This window comes from Hevea brasiliensis, chromosome 3, assembly GCF_030052815.1.
Source record: "Hevea brasiliensis isolate MT/VB/25A 57/8 chromosome 3, ASM3005281v1, whole genome shotgun sequence".
Taxonomy (NCBI): Eukaryota; Viridiplantae; Streptophyta; class Magnoliopsida; order Malpighiales; family Euphorbiaceae; genus Hevea; species Hevea brasiliensis.
Window position 1 is genome coordinate 110634922 of NC_079495.1, and position 21295 is coordinate 110656216.

General features: G+C 29.0%; 2 protein-coding genes and 1 pseudogene across 2 annotated transcripts; 2 read left to right on the top strand and 1 right to left on the bottom strand.

Annotated features, from left to right (window-relative positions):
• The first annotated feature begins 9015 nt into the window (after window positions 1-9015).
• Window positions 9016-10633, top strand: LOC110644920 (stress-related protein). The gene is made up of 4 exons (XM_021797891.2): window positions 9016-9273; window positions 9409-9453; window positions 9572-9796; window positions 10239-10633. Exons 1-4 carry the CDS (start codon window positions 9118-9120, stop codon window positions 10422-10424), a joined length of 612 nt encoding a protein of 203 aa, XP_021653583.2. The 5' UTR covers window positions 9016-9117; the 3' UTR covers window positions 10425-10633.
• Window positions 10634-11700: 1067 nt separating this feature from the next.
• LOC110644914 (ATP-dependent Clp protease proteolytic subunit-related protein 3, chloroplastic-like) lies at window positions 11701-15521 on the top strand (annotated as a pseudogene).
• A 392-nt stretch (window positions 15522-15913) lies between these two features.
• LOC110644918 (60S ribosomal protein L7-2) lies at window positions 15914-18524 on the bottom strand. Its single transcript, XM_021797890.2, has 7 exons — window positions 18386-18524; window positions 17422-17606; window positions 17198-17295; window positions 16960-17017; window positions 16724-16803; window positions 16429-16531; window positions 15914-16343 (listed from the first exon to the last, which is right to left on the bottom strand). Exons 2-7 carry the CDS (start codon window positions 17602-17604, stop codon window positions 16128-16130), a joined length of 738 nt encoding a protein of 245 aa, XP_021653582.2. The 5' UTR covers window positions 17605-17606; window positions 18386-18524; the 3' UTR covers window positions 15914-16127.
• Between the last annotated feature and the right edge of the window lie 2771 nt (window positions 18525-21295).

Consider the following 21295-nt stretch of genomic DNA (forward strand, 5'->3'; position numbering starts at 1 on the left):
TTTTATCAATTAATCAAGTAGATTATAATCAATTATACCATAAATCAAATAACTTTAATAAATATCATAATCAAATACTATCGGGTATTTTATCAATTAATCAAGTAGATTATAATCAATTATATCATAAATCAAATAATTATAATCAAGTATACATAATCAATTTTATCAATTAATCAAATTGATAAGGGTGAGCACTATTTAATTCATATTGAAATAGCTGATCGAACCGAATTAATCTAGAAATTTGATTTGATTTTGAATAAATTCAGTACAATTCAATTTTTATTTTTAAATTTTTTGATTCGTTCGATTTGATTTTTGAGTAAAATTTTTTGGAAAATTTAACCAAACCAAAATAAATTAAAATTAAAGATAAAGATGCGTTTGTATCTTCTGACTTAATGGTTAGCGATTTAGTAAAGGAAAAGCGAGTCTGGAGTCCGACACCCTGCTCATCCTCTTTTTTTTATTATTTATTTTTTCTTTTATTTTTACTTACATGAAATCCTAACCATCCATCCTTAAGAAATAATCTCAGCCACCCATTTTTTTATGACATATATATGTTTTTTCCAAACCCTAATTTCTTCTCCGTTGGTTCCTTATTTTACAAAATTTATTACTATATCTTAAATTACTTGTTTTAAGTTGTTTTTTTTTCTCTAATATGCCTTTAAGATTTCTATATTTGGCTTGTATTTTTGGAATATTTGTAAAAAATATTCAAAGTTTAATAGGAATATTTTTTTAAAAATTGTTTCTTAAATTTGTCTAGTTTTCAATAATAATTATTTATTTTATTTTCCTGTATTTAATATTGCATGAGTGAATGTGATTCCTTCTACTATATTTTAATTTGACGTGTTAACTAACATGTGGTAAATTTTCAGAAGTTTCTACCATAGCTTGCTATTTTTAGTGAATTTTATAATTTTATTCAGAGTTAATATCATATCTCATTGCCAATTAGTGATGAGCCTAGTAAGTCACACATACACAAGTAATCAACAAGTTAAATGTGATTTAATTAATTAGTTAAAGAGTTTAATTGATTAATTAAATAAGTTTAGTTTACAATTAGATTGCAAAGTCCCTATCATGGCTTAAAACTAAATCTAGGTTATTTGATGTATAGTATAAGTTAAATTTATATATAAAGTGTTTAAATATGAATTTAATCATGAGAAATTAATTAATTAATTTATATCTGATATAAATTGATTAGAAGAGGAGAAATAATTATTTTGGGTTGAGAACTCAAAATTAAGACACAAGGGTAATTTGGTCATTTCATAGGGTGATATGTGGCACCATGAGATGGTGACACATGGCACTACACATAAGCTTGCCATTTGTCTTTTAATCATGTAAGATGATCAAATGGCAAGCTTATGTGTAGTGCTTTGTCTTTTAATCATGTAAGATGATCAAAATCAAGATTAAATCTAAGTTTGACACTTGACACAATGTGATTGGGTCAATTAAACTAAGAGCCAATCAGAAGATGACATGTGACAAGAGTTTTAAGTGATGACCTAGCTATATAAGAGAAAGGATAAAAGAACAAAAAAATGCAATTTGATTTTCTCAAAGAGGTGCCGCCACCCTTGTCTTCTTCTTCGTCTCTCATCAATTCAAAGAGAATTTCCAACATTTTCTTGAATTAAAATTGCTAGAATCTAGCGTCCTATATACATCTATAAAATCTCTAAAGGTAAAACCTTAATTTCTAATTGATTGGAAAGGCTTGAGAAGCTGTTCAAGGGGCTGCCATTGGTGATCTTGATGTGGGCAAGCTAGAGCTACAACATCTGATGTCCTAGGTGCTTCCCAAAGGTACCAAACACATCAACGGTGCATCAAAAGGTTAGTGCACATGTTCTTGATTTAATCTAGGGTTCTAATGAATTAATCTATTAATTCTAAAATCTTAAATGGCAAACATAGATCCAAATATATATTAAAAGAGTTTTAATATACAATTGAACATTGAAATCAATAGGTAAAAATTGAATCTTGCATTATGCATGAGACCCTAGAAGAAAATTTTTGAATTCAATTTTCTAAACTACTAATTTTCATACTTCCGATCCTTCAGGTTACATGGGTCTTGTTACACGGCCCGTGTACTGTGTTTCTTCTTTGGTTCTTTGGCTTTCTCCTAACAGCAAGTTACACGGGTCTCTGGAGATTACACGGGTCGTGTTACACGGCCCATGTACTGTGTATCAGCAACAATCTTCTTTCCTTGAGCTTTTATGAGCTTCCTTCATTGCTCCTATACTTTGGAACTTCTTCAAAGCACCTGGAAATATGCAAAAAATATAGAATTCAGTGTAGAGTGATGAAATTTATAAATGTTAATGAATTTAGAGATTATGCATGAAATTTCCTATCTAAATACCATAGAATATTGTACAAATATGCTTAAAAACATCTATATAATACAAGTATATCACTTTTCAGTCGGGTGTGTAGTCTCTTGGCTGAAGTGTAGTTCAAGGCTTAACCTCCTTCCTGTTTCCATTCATTTAATAAAACTTTTGCTTATTAAAAAGAAAAAAAAAAAGAACAAAAACCAAACTGATAATTGAAAATCAAAACTTTGTAAAATTATTAGCCGAAAATAAAATTGAACTCACCCTTATCAAAATAGCTGAATTTAATTAGGTCAATTCAATTATTCAGTTATAACCAAATAATACACACTCCACTTATGTCTTTGGAGTCAACTTCCTCATTCCTTCTTACCTCATGCTCCTTATCCCTTTCATTGGACTCATAGTTTGGAGCAACATAAAAATTCAAGCTTGTTTATAGATGGAAAACGATATTTTTATTTTTAAAGAATTTTTTTAATTCACTAAAATTAGTAAATTTTCTTAGAAAATTCTAAAAATTTACCACATGTTATTTAACACATCAAATTAAAATATAATAAAAATAATCACATTTACTCATGTAAGATTCAATACAGAAAAGTAAAACAAACAACTATTACTAAAACTAGAGAGATTTGAGAAACAATTTTATAAAAGTTATTCCTATTAATCTATGAATACTTTGAAAAATCAAAAAATACAAGCCAAATCTAGACATGAAAATAAATTTTGCGAAATCATGTTACACAATCAAACAAAAAGACATGAACCAAATATTAAAAATTCATAGAAAATTAAAGAAAAATGCTTTTAAGATTATTCAAAAGGCAATTCTATATGGAAACAACCCAATAAATCTATTAAAATCATCAGATCTAGCAAATAGTATCATTTACATGACAACAATTGTAGAAAATAAATATATGTGAGAAAAGCAGGTAATGAAGCTATTCATGCTTAATTAGAAATGGAATAAAGTTTAATTTGACTCTTGTACTTATTGGAGAGATTCAATTTAATATATTTTTAACTTTTGATCCAATTTAACTTATAAGTTTTGATTTATGCTCAAATTAGTCCAATTAACAAAAATATTATTTTTTAATATTAAAATATAATATAAAAATAATTTATTTAATATTTTAATTATACAAATTATACAATATAAAAATAATATTTTAATATCATTTTTAAAATATTTAATTATTTTGTTTAAATAATATTAAAAAATGACTTTTGTTAATATTAAAATATTATTTTTATATTGTATAATTAATTAATTTGTTTATATATCAAATAATTTATTTAAATAAATTATTTAATATTTAATTATTTTTTAATATTAAAATATTATTTTTCTATTGTATAATTAATTAAATAAAAATATTATTTTTATTATTCAATATTATTAATTGGAATAGTAATAATTTTTAATTTTAATTAATTATATGAAAATATAAAAATATTTTTTTATATTTTCAGTTTAATTAATAATATTGAATAATAAAAATAATATTTTTATTTTTATTAATTAATTATACAATATAAAAATAATATTTTTAATATTAAAAAATAATTAAATAATTGCACTTTTTTGTTAATTGGACTAATTTGAACATAAATCAAAACTTATAAGTTAAATTAGACTAAAAATTAAAAATGAGTTAAATTGAACCTCCCCAACAAGTACAAGAGGCAATTTGAACCTTATTCCAATTAAAAATATACCTTTTGTTTGTTTCTTTCCTTGGAATTATGAGGTCACCTATGCACCATAAATAGCTTAGAATGATAAGAAAACAATTAAAAAAAATTAATTTTAGTGATTGTTCAATTAATTAACCTAAAACTAGGTGAATCTAATATTGGTGGATATACAATTGAGCAAATTTGATTGGGATGACCAAATAATACACTAAAAACAATATATTCATATTAACCATATCATGTAATATCCCATAATTAAAAAAATATATAAGTTATTAATTTGATTATTTAATATTTTTAATACATTTTTAGATTTATTTTAAAAAGTTTTAAATTTAAACTTTTACTATTAAATTTAAGTGTATTAATATTTCAATTTATTCCTTCAAATTACAAATAAATACTATTACACTAAATACACTCAAATTTAACAGTAAAAGTTTAAATTTAAAACTTTAAAATAAATCACAAAATGTATTAAAAATAATAAAATAATCGAACTAATAAATTATATATTTCTTAAATTTTTGGGTGATTTTTCTGCTATATTTTGGTATAAGGAGAGCTAATTCATAGTGATTTTCTTCTCATCCCAGCCAAATTTGCTCAATTGTACTTTAACCAACATTACATTCACCTAGAATTAGGTTAATTAATGAAACAATCACCAAAATTATTTTTTATTGTGTTCCTGTCATTATAAGCGGATCCAAGGTGTCAAGATGACCTCAAAATTCTAAGGAAAACAACAAATAAAATGTATGTTTCTTGTTGTTTTTCTTGCAGATATTTATTTTCTGCAATTTTCGGCATGTAGTTGATTAGTATTTGCTTGATGTGATGATTTCAATAGATTCATTGGGTGTTGTTCTCATATGAAATTGCTTTTTGAATCATCTTAAAAGCATTTTTCTTTAATCTTCTATGAATTTGTAAAGTTTTGGTTTATTTCTGACCTTATTTTACAAAATTTATTACTATATCTTAAATTACTTGTTTTAAGTTTTTTTTTTTTTTTCTCTAATATACCTTTAAGATTTCTATATTTGGCTTGTATTTTTGGAATATTCGTCAAAATATTCAGAGCTTAATAGGAATAATTTTTTAAAAATTGTTTCTTAAATTTGTCTAGTTTTCAATAATAATTATTTATTTTATTTTCCTGTATTTAATATTGCATGAGTGAATGTGATTCCTTTTATTATATTTTAATTTGACGTGTTAACTAACATGTGGTAAATTTTCAGAAGTTTCTACTATAGCTTGCTATTTTTAGTGAATTTTATAATTTTATTATCTTTTTTTTTTTTTGTGAAGCCAGATTTTGACTTTTTTTTTGGAATATTTTAATGCATGAATTTGTAATTTATTTTTTTTATGACTCTAGGTTTTTTTCTGCATGGTTTTTAATATGGTTTTATTTTGTGAAATAAATTTATTTTGGTAAAATCTCAATTCGGCCACTTTTGGTAGAATTATAGTTTTCATGTCAATAGATTTTTTTTAAAAAATTTACTTGTGTCCTAAATTATTTTTTTGTATTTTGCATGAGTTGAGAGACCCTAATAAATTAGAATGTCGTAAAAAGTTTGAGATTTGACTAAGGAACAATCTCTTAGCCAAATTCCATTGGAGGAAGAGCACAAATACCATTATAGCTAAAAATTTTACTTTAGTTTATATTCTTTTTTTTTAATTTTTATCTTTATTTATTGTGATGCATTTTATTTGATTCCCTTTTGTAATTTTTGCAATATTTTCTATTTAATCATTTAATTAATTTAAAGTGAGCAAAAGCCTAAAAGTCCTTTTATAGATAAATAATATAATAAAATGGACCATTAATGGATCAAGCCTTAAAGTGGATCAAGCTCAATTTAAAGCCAACGATGAAATTTCAAGACCTCTTGTATGAAGTTAATAAGCCATAAGACCTTGTTATAGTTTTAAGATTTTTATTGGGTTGTAATAACACTATTTTTAATTTTTAGTTTCTTTTCTTCCTCTTCCTTTCTTTAAATTAGAGCTTTTTTCACTTATGCATATAATATAACTTAGATAATTAATTTTGAACTTACGCTTCATTTGGTAATTTAAAATTAAATATTGTATGATAAAAATCTAGGAATATTTAACTTAGAAATAATGTATGTTTAGGTTCCTACGGAGTATAATTGTCTTGGTTAATATACATATGGGGTAGCTTGACTAAATAAAAGATAATATACATGCTAGACTTAGTTTATTGAATTCTTTTACTTGTAATGTGTATAAAAATGAAATTTTATGAAATTAACTTAGTTAAATATACAAGTTAGGTAAAATAGTAAATCAGTTAATTAATTTTAGCAACTTAGCAAGATTAGAAATTATGAATTTGATTCTGCTTGCTTGTATGAATAAGATTGTGTGTAGGGAATTTAATGAAAAAAAGCAATAAAACAAGCTTTATTAATCATCAGTAAAGGTTGATACTTGTTCTTAAGGTAAGCCCAGGTAAAAATGATGTCTAACACATTTCTTCTTTCATACTTATTATTTTGAATATAGGCTATTAGGTTTATGGTAAAAGAAGGGAATGTCCTTTCATAAAGGGTAAATTGCTATCTATTTCCTTTCTTATTAATTTGTCTCGGTTATTACCTAGATGACGATTTTTTATCATAAATCAAGTAATTATGATCAAATATATTACAATCAAATACTATTAGGTATTTTATCAATTAATCAAGTAGATCATAAATTAAGTAACTATAATTAATTATATTATAATCAACTACTATCAGATATTTTATCAATTAATCAAGTAGATTATAATCAATTATACCATAAATCAAATAACTTTAATAAATATCATAATCAAGTACTATCGGGTATTTTATCAATTAATCAAGTAGATTATAATCAATTATATCATAAATCAAATAACTATAATCAAGTATATATAATCAATTTTATCAATTAATCAAATTGATAAGGGTGAGCAATATTTAATTCATATTGAAATAGCTGATCGAACCGAATTAATCTAAAAATTCGATTTGATTTTGAATAAATTCAATACAATTCAATTTTTATTTTTAAATTTTTTGATTCGTTCGATTTGATTTTTGAGTAAAATTTTTTGAAAAATTTAACCAAACCAAAATAAATTAAAATTAAAGATAAAGATGCGTTTGTATCTTCTGACTTAATGGTTAGCGATTTAGTAAAGGAAATGCGAGTCTGGAGTCCGACACCCCGCTCATCCTCTTTTTTTTATTATTTATTTTTTCTTTTATTTTTACTTACATGAAATCCTAACCATCCATCCTTAAGAAATAATCTCAGCCACCCATTTTTTTATGACATATATATGTTTTTTCCAAACCCTAATTTCTTCTCCGTTGGTTCCTTATTTTACAAAATTTATTACTATATCTTAAATTACTTGTTTTAAGTTGTTTTTTTTTCTCTAATATGCCTTTAAGATTTCTATATTTGGCTTGTATTTTTGGAATATTTGTCAAAAATATTCAAAGTTTAATAGGAATAATTTTTTAAAAATTGTTTCTTAAATTTGTCTAGTTTTCAATAATAATTATTTATTTTATTTTCCTGTATTTAATATTGCATGAGTGAATGTGATTCCTTTTATTATATTTTAATTTGACGTGTTAACTAACATGTGGTAAATTTTCAGAAGTTTCTACCATAGCTTGCTATTTTTAGTGAATTTTATAATTTTATTATCTTTTTTTTTTTGTGAAGCCAGGTTTTGACATTTTTTTTATTATTTTAATGCATGAATTTGTGATTTTTTTTTCATGACTCTACGTTTTTTTCTGCATGGTTTTTAATATGGTTTTATTTTGTGAAATAAATTTATTTTGGTAAAATCTCAATTCGGCTACTTTTGGTAGAATTATAGTTTTCATGTCAATAGATTTTTTTTTTAAATTTACTTGTGTCCTAAATTATTTTTTTATATTTTGCATGAGTTGAGAGACCCTAATAAATTAGAATGTCGTAAAAAGTTTGAGATTTGACTAAGTAACAATCTCTTAGCCAAATTCCATTGGAGGAAGAACACAAATACCATTATAGCTAAAAATTTTACTTTAGTTTAAATTCTTTTTTTATTTTTATTTTTATCTTTATTTATTGTGATGCATCTTATTTGATTCCCTTTTGTAATTTTTGCAATATTTTCTATTTAATCATTTAATTAATTTAAAGTGAGCAAAAGCCTAAAAGTCCTTTTATAAATAAGTAATATAATAAAATGGACCCGTTAGTGGATCCATAATGTGGTTTGTCTTTGTAATTATTTGTAATGTTTGAAGTTTTGATATTATTAATAAATTTATATTTTTCAAAAAAAACTTGTTTATGAAACATTTTTCAATAAAAATATTTTTTAGAAATAAATGCTGAAAATAATAAAAAATATTTCTTGATGGTTCAAGTATAATAGAAAATAACATTTTTATTTTTATTTATGATATTATAAAAAATATTTAAATTATAAAATTAACTTTGTACGTGAAATACATGAAAAAATTGCATAAAATAATAAAATTGTGTTGTGTTAGCTCCCACAGGTTAACTACAGGTGATGAAGGGAAAATAGAAAATCAGGGTCAATAATTGGCTATAGCTTGCTTCAAAATTAAAACTGAATTGATCTAAATTGAAATTAAAATTTAATTAATTAAAATTCATTTTGAATTTAACTAAATTGAAACCTTATAATTTTATAGACCATTTAAATGTTATTATTTATGAATAATTATACTGAATGAATTGATAAACCAATAAAGCGACAAATTTCGGGGGAAAAAAACCCAAAAAAACAGAAACACGTTTTCACACACTGTTTCATCATAGCCGTCCATTCCCATCAAGTTCTGGGCCTTCTGTCTCTATCTATAAATAGAGACGTTTCGTTTCAGTTTATGTATGGGGGCGGGTCTCTTTTTTCAAACCTCAAGTACTGCGTTTTGAGTTTTGACCCTCCGTTTCTCAAAAAAAGAACTTTTCAATTATGGCAAGTGATATCTTAAAATCTGTCACAGATATAGCTGAAGAAGCCACAAGTGCAGCCACTAGTGCTCTCTCAAAATCTCCAATTGCGGGTTTGGCTGAAGAAGCCGTAGCTGATCTCTCAAAAACTGCAACAAGTGCTGCAGAAGGCGTGTTGGTGGGAGCTCTCAAAATTTCTGTTTGCATTTTTTTTTTCCCGTCATTTTTTATATTGTTTCATGCAATTGTTCTTAGATGCAAACCAAATTTACTTTTTTTTTTTTTTGGATAATTTGTGCTGTGCATTTTTCAGGGCATTGGAGGGGATATTGCACAGAAAACTATCGACCGCTTACTTGTATTGACTATGATTCCTTATTATATTCAATTTTATGCGGTGATTTTGTGAAATAATTAAATATTTGGTTCATTTACTGAATATCCAAATTAACATGCTCTGAAATTGAATTATTTAGGGTAATAAGGAGGAAGACAGTCTGAAGTATTTGCAATTTGTGCAACTGGCTGCAATTTTTGCCGTGTTTTCCCTCTCAAAGCTCAACGATTATGTCAAGAACAATTCTGGTCCACTGAAGCCTGCTATCCAGACTATTGAGTCTACGGTTAAGACCGTGGTTACACCTATCTATCCTACGTTTGAGGATGTTTTCAATAAGGTTCTCAAGTTTGCAGACAACCAGGTGAGTCTTTCTCTTCTATGTTTACCTTTTGTGTTTCTGGTATACATGAGGGAGAGGTTGAGATTGGAAGAACTAAATGCGTAGTTGATAGGTTTTTGTTGGTTATTAATTCTTGCGTGAAATTTTAATTGAGTTTGGATTTAAACCAAAATAAAAATCATCTCTTCAATGCTTAATAAGTTATTCATGTCATTCATTTTTCCATTTGAGATTGGTTGCGCTTATACACAATATTTTTAGGAAGATTATTATATGCTCTCAGTGCATTGAAAAACAAAATTCCAAACAATTTTAATATTGCAATGATTAATATTATTTTTTTGATGATATGGGGTCTTAATTGCAAACTATTTTGATTGAATATATATGTAATCTTGTCTTTCTTTGAATAAGCATATGGGATGTTGAATGAAAAATTGAAAGTTTTTTCACATGTTTGCAGATTGATGCAGCTGTCACTGTTCTTAATCCCTATATTCCCACAGCTGTCAAGAATCTGTATACCCAGCTTCATTTATTAGTTGGTGTTTTGGCTTTGGCATTTCGAATTTATAGCAAGATAAGTGCTTCTGGTTTGGGAGACCCTTTGGCAGCCCTCGAGAAAATTATTAATTTGCTTGGAATTTAGGTGCCACGTTCTGCGCCAATTGCTTCCAACTGAGCAAGACGATGATGCGCTCAAGAATGCATGTTGGATTTGATTATATATGTATTGTGAGCTTTTTCAGTGTACTTCTCCTATGTGTTCAGACTATGTTTTCAGTCGTGAGTTATGAATGTTCATAATGAGAATAAATGGCCAATAGAATTATTGGCCGATATCTAATTATGTATAAATTTCAGGATTTAATTGAAATCTAAAGATTTTGTTAAGAAATAATGAGTTAAAACGATAGAATATTAGTATTTCTTTTGTTATATATTTTATCTGAATTTATTCAAAATATAGATGGATAAAATAAATTAATATGATAAGTCCGATATATTTTTAAAATCTTTTATAAATTAAAAAATAAATTTATAATTAGAGTAAATATGTTACATTGTGGTGAATGATGATCATCTAAAATATAATGAATAATTACATTTATCAGAGAGAGAGCGTATGTACCAAATATTAAATATAAAATGAGAGCGTGATATAGAAAATAAAATAAGAGAGTGTCAATTAAGATAATTTGATACATAGATAAAAATGCTATTGTACATAAAAGGAAATGCCTCTTTCTTAACATATATAATTAAAAAATATATATAATTTTTAAATATTAATAAAAAAATTGAGTTGAATGGTAATGAATATCCATATAATCGGACTCTCATTAGTTTAGAATTAAGATTTAAGTGTTGTAATCTATTCAAAATTCATTTATCATATTTGTAATAGTTCTACAAAGTTCATTCTATTGATTCCTTTTCAATTTTTATTTTTAAAATATACCTCTTAATAGTTGATTATCGTCAAATATAACATGCAATATGACATTTTTGAATTTGATTGATGGAAAATTTATGATTGAGTAAAAAGTAGAAAATAAGAGATTTAAATAGATAATTACAATTTTAACCAAAAAAAAAATTCATAATATGGAAAATCATATTGTTAAATATACTAAGTAAAATTTAAAACAATTTCTTTGAAAATATCATTTCCCAATTAAAAGGAAAAAAAAATTATCAATAAATTTTAATTTAATAATATTAAAATCATTTTCACAGTTATAAAATGTCAAAATGGAATGCCAACAATGGTTAAACGATAATAATAATAATAATAATAATAATAATAATAATAATAATAATAATACGACATCGTTACAATGCATCCAATTTCATTGGAATGAACCAGTGCCACGTTTCTTTTTTTTTTTAAAATACAAACAAACAAACAAACAAACAAACAGTGCTGCAATCTCAGCAACCTCTAATTCTTCCATTCTTCAAACAAACAGAGGCGTTTAGCTCAGGTTGCTAGCTGCAAGTGCTAAAGCAAAAAGCAAATCCCCAGAAGCCATGGCTACCTTTTTTCGAGCTCTACCAATAATCTATTCAATAACATCTTCAACTTCTAATTTCCAATCACTCAAAAGAAGAAATCTCATAATTAATTGCGGCTCTTCAATTGGTGCAAGAAATTCAGCTAAAATTCCTATGCCCCCAATAAACCCTAAAGACCATTTTCTCTCAAAGCTCGCTTCTGTCGCTGCCAATTCGCCCGAAAAGCTTCTTGACCGACCGTTGAGTTCCGATACGCCGCCATATCTTGACCTATTCGACTCTCCGCAGCTCATGGCCACCCCCGCTCATGTAAGCTCCTCTCGCTACACTCTTCGAGCTGATTATTTCGTTTAGGTTTTATTTTCTGGTTTGATAATATGGGATGGAAAATGTTTTTTTTTTGTTCTCTCTGTTGAATTAGGTGGAACGATCAGTGTCGTACAATGAGCACGGGCCGAGGAAGCCGCCACGGACTTGACTTCGTTGCTTCTCCATGGGAGAATAGTTTATATTGGCATGCCTGTAAGTACTTTATTTTGGCATTTGGCTTTAGTGGTTCTTAATTATTCTTGCTGATATTGCTTTGCACACACGCACTTCTTATGCTGACGAAAATGCACTCTGTCAATTCATTTTGTTGCTGGGTACTTTTTATATATCCTGATTTGGTGAAGAATTAGCCTTATGATTACATCTAGTCAAAAGATCTTAATGTGCTTGAAAATGCCATAATAGCTGTGATAAGGTCTTGATGTCTGATTTCTTCTCTGTTCTTGTTGTTATTTGTTATTCTTGCAATTTGGCTTTACCTTTAGAATTATTATCATCTGTGGCAAACTACTTCATTTAGTTATCTTTGTAGTCTGGAGCAATATGTATTTACTTGCTTTAAGGTAGAACCAATTGTTAGTCCAAATTTACAAGAATTTTGATACTAAGCAATATGGTTTATGTGTTTTCGTATTAACTTGTTTGAGCAATCCATTCAACATGTTAACATTTGTCTTATAGTTTCATTCAGTTGGTGCCTGCTGTCACAGAGCTTGTTGTTGCAGAATTGATGTACTTGCAGTGGATGGATCCCAAAGAACCAATATATTTGTACATAAATTCCACGGGAACAACTCGTGATGATGGTGAAACAGTAAGATTATCATTAGAAATTGGAATATGTCATCGTACATCTGAAATGAGATAAGTTTGAAGTATACGCGTTCTGACTCCAGTCTCCAATATGGAAGTGTGTTTATATCTTGCCCTTGCCCTAAAACCCATGATGGTGGGAGCCTTGTGCACTAGGCCGTGCTTTTCTAAATGTTTGTAAACATATTGTATGTACAGATAGCCTCTAGCATTGGAAAATTCTGATTCGCTGAGAGTAATTCAGTTTGGATATAATTCCTAATGCTGAGTGAATATCCATGACAATGCTAGAGGATATTGTTTATGTTGAGGGTTATTATTTTCTCACAAAATGCATCCAACTATCTAGTTGCACATGCTGATTCCAGTTGGAAATCAGAATCTGCAGGTTCATGAACATTCAACATTTTGAAACCTCAAGCAAGCCACACGGCAAATGCAAATGATGGCATATTTTCTTATGACTGGGTGCCACCCTTCTGCTTGCTTGAAAGGTTGTAGCGCTGCAGAAGATGTACCTTGTTGAGCCCTGAATCTAGCCTCCAAAACACTTGTTTGAACTATCCCTGATGATGTTGGCCTACACTTAACTTGGGGTGAACTTAAATATCTCAGTTTTTTATTTTACAGTGTAAATCCTTTGCGGACTATGAAAGCCATTGATATGTGTTATTGGGAGAGTCAGCTGTTTGACATGGTAACAGTTCGGTGTTGTGTAAATATTTCAATTAGTATTGAAACATATTAGAGCGAACCTAATGATGTAATTTGCATGTTGGCATATATATGAGTCTCCTTTGACTTATTTATTGATTCTTTACATAATTATGAATTAAAAATGTTACTTTTCAGGTGGGAATGGAAACAGAGGGTTTTGCTATTTATGATTCAATGATGCAGTTAAAAAATGAGGTGAGTTATCATTTACAAAATTATTTTCGTCTCTTGTATTTTCATTATTTTGGTGGTGATGGTATCAAAGCTGGGTGCCTTATTTAGTTACTTGGTGATGGTATAGATGATAGAGGTGAGTAAATTGTTATCCTTCTACTTTGTAACTCAATTCTGAGCGCAAATTTATGAAGGCAGATGCTTTAAAATTTATACTGTGGGTGCTCCTGGAATTTTGTTATCTAACAGTAGTCCCACTGAAGAAAATCAGCTCTAAATTATTTGATTATGTTTCTTGCATATGAACGTGAATGTATGCTCGTGTGCTCTGTCCTACATTCTTTTCTTTTTGACTGGGTTATTGTTGCTCAAGCAGATACATACAGTTGCCGTTGGAGCTGCTATTGGCTAGGCTTGTCTATTACTTGCAGCAGGAGCAAAAGGCAAACGGTTTATGATGCCACATGCAAAAGGTACGAAGCAATCACTTCCAAAGTTGCAATTAATTTTTTTTATGCATTTCATCCTATTTTTTATTGAAAGCTAAGTGTTCTTTGAATTTATATTTCAGCCATGATCCAACAGCCTAAAGTCCCATCTTCAGGATTGATGCCTGCAGGTGATGTTCTTATCCGTGCAAAAGAGGTTAGTTAAATTCTAGAACTACAGTTTCAAGGTCAACTGGACAATGTTGTTCTTATTTTCATGTTATTAATTTTAGTGATATAAAGAATCTAACCATTTCTGGTTTTTAATTCCTTCCCATTTATGCTGTTGGTTTGAATACAAGTTCATCACTTCCTAGAAGCCTTATCCTAGAGCCCTGCAAAGTGTGCAACTGTAAAATAAATTGAAATTTATACTTTTTGGACGTCTTCTTACTGGCATAATTGTTTTTGCAGGCAATAACTAACAGGGATACCCTTGTTGAACTTCTGGCCAAGCACACTGAAAATGTGAGTTTGGCTTGTTAGCTTTCTTTGATTTTTTAATACAAAGTGAGCTGGATTTGGTAACATGTTGAATAACTTGATTTTTCCTCAGTCTGTAGAGACTGTAGCTGACGTAATGAAAAGACCATTTTATATGGATTCTAGAAGAGCTAAAGATTTTGGGGTCATTGACAAAGTAAGTTCATATGTAATGCTCATATTTGTTTCTTACATGCTTTGTGTGTTCCATTTCCTGAAATGGTTTTTGCATGTCAACTAATCCGATGTGCAAATATTGCATCCAGATTCTTTGGCGTGGTCAGGAAAAGATAATGGCAGATGTTGTCCCTCCAGAAGAATGGGACAGGATGACTGGCGTTAAAATTGCAGATCCATTCTAGCGTTGCTTTAGAACTAGTTGTAATGCTAGTTTTGGTGCAGCTCCGTGGGAATAGGACACTGTCTGGCGTTAAAGTTGCAGATACAATAGTTTTCATTCCTTTCTGATGGTGTAATGTTTTCATGGGAATAGGCTTTTTCAAACAGGTTGTAATACTGGTTGTGGTGCAAAGGTGCACTAAGTTATCATGGATAAAGCTAGATAGGGCGATATTAAAGACCTGTGAGGAAGGTGATTTACTAGAGGGGTGGAGATCCTTGTAGTGGGAACTATGAATTTTACCTGTAGCGTGCAAAAATATTAGTTCTGTAAAATTTTATCGATGATCTTAAGGTTAAATTATAAATCGATTTCTGTTTTATGTTTCGCAAATTAGTGAAGATGAGCACGGAGTTGTTTCAAGTTGCGGGGCAGAAGTGCACCAAGTTATCATGGATAAACCGGATGTTGTAGTTTCTTGGGGTCCTGATTTATTTTAGAGGTGCTAAATGGGCGTATCAAAATGGATGGAGTTATGGATGAACAATTTATCCATTAATGACAACTTAAAAATTTATTAATACATAGCCATCTCTTCACAAGAACAATAACGTTCTGAAATACTTGCATTCATAATTGTTTTAGTAAAACAGCAAGCTTCACATTCCCAATTACTTGGTCCACTGAGGGGTAACTTCAACATCACCTCACGGCAGAGTAACCATGCAGATCTCTTGTTTCAAGCAGAAATAAATAATCATGAAATTCCAGGAATAACGCAAGTAGATCAACTAATATCCAATGCAAATTGGAAAGTAATTAAATAGTACATCATCAGAATTTTTGGAGCAACTCGAACAAGGTAAAGAATATAATGTTTTAGTTGGGAAGTACTCTCTCAAGTCTCAACACTTAACGGTGCCTGCAAAACTCTCAAGTCTCTTCTCAAGACCAGAAACCAAGATGACTAAAGCAAAGATAATAGGATCTAATTCATCCTCCTAATGAGCTCATTGATGTAATCCTCACGGTTTCCGGCATCACCACCCTCCACATAATGGTTTCTTTTCTTCTTCAAACCTCCAGATGGTGCACTCAGTTTAAATGGCCACAGAAAGTTATTTGCCTCCTTGAAATGAGGCCCCACAGTCATGATCTCATGAATCAAATCTTCCATGCAAATAATTCCAAAATTTCCCAAAGCCTGCACATACAGAAAGACATACATCAACATGGAGACAAACACAACAATAAAAGAGACGCAAATCAACTGATCAGTAAAAAGCTACCTGTTCAATGATGGAATTATCAGTGAGACCAATCCTCTGCTTGTTCAGCTTTCCATAACACCTCTTATAAATCAGCTCACGCACACTTTTAAGATTTGGATATCTGCAGAATAAAACAAAAATGTATAAACATAAACTTAGGCGCATAATAAAAAAGTTGTTGATCAAAGAACCAGTCTTCCCGTGGAAATGATAGAACCTATGTGAGATTACAACATTGATTCAAAAAATGGCTGAGTAGCGAGGAAACGCATGTCAATCTGCTTTATAAATATGACGGATTAATTTAGCTTACCCATAAGTCACATATGGTTCAACCTTGTGCAGCATGTTCATGGTTGCTTTGTTCACTTTGAGGAACACACCGTTAAATATCTGTCACAGAAATTTTAAAGATTTAAGAAACTTTGAGAAGTATATGCATGGCATACGAATCTCAGCCACCAACATCAGCAGCAAAACAACTGCATAAAAAACATTTTTATTTCATTTCACATTTTATTTATAATAGAAAATGTCAGTAATAAGTACCTGTCTTAGACGCAGAAGTTGCAAAATTTTTCTTGTCTTTGGATCCATTGCATTGATACTGTAAAGGAACAAAAAAAGGATTTTTAGGAACAAAGATACTGTAAAGGAACAATAAGGAATTCTTAAGGAAAAATAAAGCCCATCATTTAATACAGAAATATGATCATGTATGAACCAGGGATAGAAGGAAATTTCCACGAATATATTTTAGAGGTGGAAACTTTGTTACTTAGCTTACCCACGGATGCGAATGATGAATAGTAGTTTGGCTTCTGGTTCAACATAAAATCCTCCTTTCAATTTGGCCTCTCTTTTCAATCTTATCAACTCTCTTTCCTATAATATATATCCAGTGTAAAAGACAACAAAACACAAAGATTAACAGAGAATAACAGATGACATTTCAATTGGACAACAGTGAATAGGGAAACTACTTTAGTTACACAATGTTTTGTTGCATACCTGTTCTCTATATTCTTTGCCATATTTCTCAGCCCTCTTGAAGATTATCTTTCTATTTTCAGCATTTTTTTCCTTCTTTGCCTTCAGTTCTTGGTTCTTTAACAAAGCCCACTCCTCACTTCTCTTCCTTTTCTTCAACACAGATTCAGGGATAATAGCCTCTGCCTTTGTTTCTTCAGCCATTTCTAATCATAAATAGACAACCCAAGCTAGCAATGTTAAGACCATGAAAAACATAATTGAGAATTCAACACTTTATAGACTCAAATGACTATCTACTCCTTTTTCCACAGAGGAGTAACAATCAATCATAAAAATGGACAAGACCATAGACAGTGAAACCTTCCTCTATCAATAACAACAAATAGATAAATTATGGAAGCTTCAGGATTCACTCATTCAATATTATCCATATAGCAAAAATTACGTAGATCTCATAAACTCAAAAACAATTCCATTGACAATCAAAGGAATATATATATATTTGCTAAATGACCATGGGTAAACTACAAAGAGGGCAGTCAAGTAAGCCAATTGGCCCATAATTTCCCCCTCCAAAAAAAAAAACCATTTTACAAATCACACCTTAGAAGCAAGATCCAATTCGCTGTACAAAACAAATAACTTCAAAATCCAAACAGAATTGCCGCCAGAATAGAACTAAAGAAAAGGAAACCTAGAATTGACTCTTTATGGTATTGCAAGCATTTGCTAGCCTAATGATTTTAATCATCAAACGAGAAACCTCACCCTCCAACAACAGCAACAGTGCATTAAGAAATAGTGCATCAACATCGCCATAAATACTCATAAATTATCCCCAAGTTTGATACATTGAGAAAAATAACGTAATAAATAGATAAGAACTCCGTGAAATTTCACAGAACATTGAGAAAACAGACGAACAGAGAATTAACTAAAATCACACAAAGCAACACAGATCAAACAAGAATTGAAGACTTACCTCCAAGCAGAGAACTGAACACCGGCGAAAGAAGAAGCAGGAGTAAAAAGAGAAAAGGCTAATAAACACTAGTAGGGTTGTTATTATTTGGATCGGGTAGGATATGGTCAGCTCCTGCATTGATCCGAATAAATCAGCTCGGTTCGTAAGGATTGGAAAATTCAACTTGGGTAGGGCGTAGCAGCACTTTTATGGGCTGGGCCTGTTTTGATGGACCATCTTTTTTATGGCATAAAATGAACCCAATAATATAACAGAGGCTTTTGTCTCTTCTTCCCTTTTTTCAATAAAATTAATTTTTAACTGGATTATTATAACTCAAAAAAAAACTTAATTATTATATATTAATTTCAATCTTTTCAATTAAAGATGTGTTATATTTCAATTAAATAATTAATTTTATCTGCATAAAGTATACACTATAAACAATATATTCATATTAAACATATCATGTAATATCCCATAATTAAAAAAATATATAAGTTATTAATTTCATTATTTAATATTTTTAATACATTTTTAGATTTATTTTAAAAAGTTTTAAATTTAAACTTTTACTATTAAATTTAAGTGTATTAATATTTCAATTTATTCCTTCAAATTACAAATAAATACTATTACACTAAATACACTCAAGCTTAACAGTAAAAGTTTAAATTTAAAACTTTAAAATAAATCACGAAATGTATTAAAAATAATAAAATAATCAAACTAATAAACTATATATTTCTTAAATTTTTGGGGTATTACGTAATGTTATTAGTGTGTGTGTTGTTGGTGTAAATTTTTGAAATTTATTAAATTATGATTAGAAAATGTGAAATTAAGAGAGATGTTAGGAGAGAGAAATAATTTTTTATTTATAGCAACCTATAAACCTCCACTTATAGATAATGGAGACTTTGGGTTTACTCAAATTGAATTTAAATGAGTTTTAAGTTTTAAGAAAAAATAAATAAAGTCAGGTGATGGTATTAAAAAAAAACCTAAAGTTGTGTGATTATTAGTGAAAATTAGCTTTAGTTAATATGAAAACTTGCAATATCCATTCACAGTAACTTTAATAATACTCAAATTAAAATTTAATAAATTTAAGAAAAAAAATTAAAATTAAGTGACTTTTATGAAATATCTCATAAAATTAAATGACCTCGACCGATAATTACTCTATTTTCCTAATTCAAAAAATTAAAAAAATTTTTTATCTTTCATAATTTGAAAAATAAAAAATTATAAAATATACTTAAAAACTTATTTCATTATTAAAATTTTTTAAATATTTGTCATTTATTTATTTTATAATAATATAATTATTTTTTAATTGTAATTAAATATTTTTCTAAATTATTATTCAATTGTAGCTATGGAACATTATAGTATAATATTGATTATAGAAAATTCATTATATTTTTTTTAAATTGAAAAGGGTAAAAGAAAAACAATGGATTGTAACTTAAAGTGAGTGGATTATAACTTAAAAGTTGTTTTTTAAATTTTAATTTATTTTTGAAAAGCTTGAAAATGTAGCACATTTGAAGATGAAAATCTATATTTTAATTTTTTGAGATTTTTTTTTTTAGAAAACTACTTCAGTTTTTTGCAAATAAGCACGCTCCAAAGTCTCCCTTTCCAAGAAAGTTAAAAAAAAATTTATTTTTTAGAAAATAACTTATCTATGCAACATGTATACGTCATTAGCAACAAATTATTAGAAAAACAGTCAGAATATAGAAGATATATAGAGGTTATTTTAACGTTCAAATTAGGGGTGAACATTTGATTCAAACCGAATCAAATTAAATCATAAAAATTAAATTATATATATTGGAAACCGAACCGAACTGAAATAGGTGAAAAATCGAATCGAAACGAATTGCTCTATTTCGGTTTAGTTTGGTTTAAACTAATCGGTTTGATTTTTTATTGATTTTTTAATTTAGACTTTATTTTTAAGTTATTTAGTCTAATTTTGATTTTGGTTTGAACCTAATAACCATTAATTAATAAAATTAAATAATTAATATTTATAAAATTAAATATAATTCATAAATTCTCTGTAACACCCCAAAATTTTAAATTTATGAGCATTTTTTGTATTTTAATTTTATTTAAATTTTAGGAATTTTTTTGAGATTTTTCAGATTTTAAAAATCAGGTTCGATTTTCCGAAAATATAAACTTTGATGAATTTTAAAAATTAATTTAAAGACAACGTGGTAAAACTAAAAATATATTTGGAGTCTACGTATTTTTTTGAGTTTTCTGAAAATTTTTCGAAATTTTTGGACCTCGTTTTCGGTCCCGAGGTAGAGTAAAAATTCAAAATTTTGTATTTCGAATCGAACCGGCCGAATCGAACAGGACCGAATCGGACCGATCGAATCGGACCGGCTCCCTTCCCTTTTTCTTCCTCCCGCGCGCGTCCCTTCCCCCTTCTCTCTTCCTCCCGTTTTCTCTCTCCTCCTCGCCACGGCCACCACCTCCCCCGCCACCCCACCGACTGGCGCCACCCACCTCCTCGGCCACCGACACGCCTAAACGCACGGAACCACATTCCCTCCTCTCGCTGCAGGTGTTTCGACTTCTCCGGCCAAAATCCGGCCGATCCGGCCACCAATTGGACCGGGTCTTGTGTCTAAAATCATCTACTCGGCGAGAGCTTTCCATAGACACCAAGAACGCCGAAATCCATCGAGCGGTTTGTCCAATTTTTGCTCGGGAAGTTTTTAGCCCATTTCGATTTTTGGGCTAGATTTCTCGAAAATCGTGAATCCCACGAGAAAACCAAGGGTACCAGCATGCTCTACTCGTCAAGAGCTTCGCGGCGACATAAATTTCAAATTTTTCTAACACCGTTTTTCGGTGGGTCCCACGGAACTTCGCAGTATTTTTCCGAGCATTTAAAGAGCT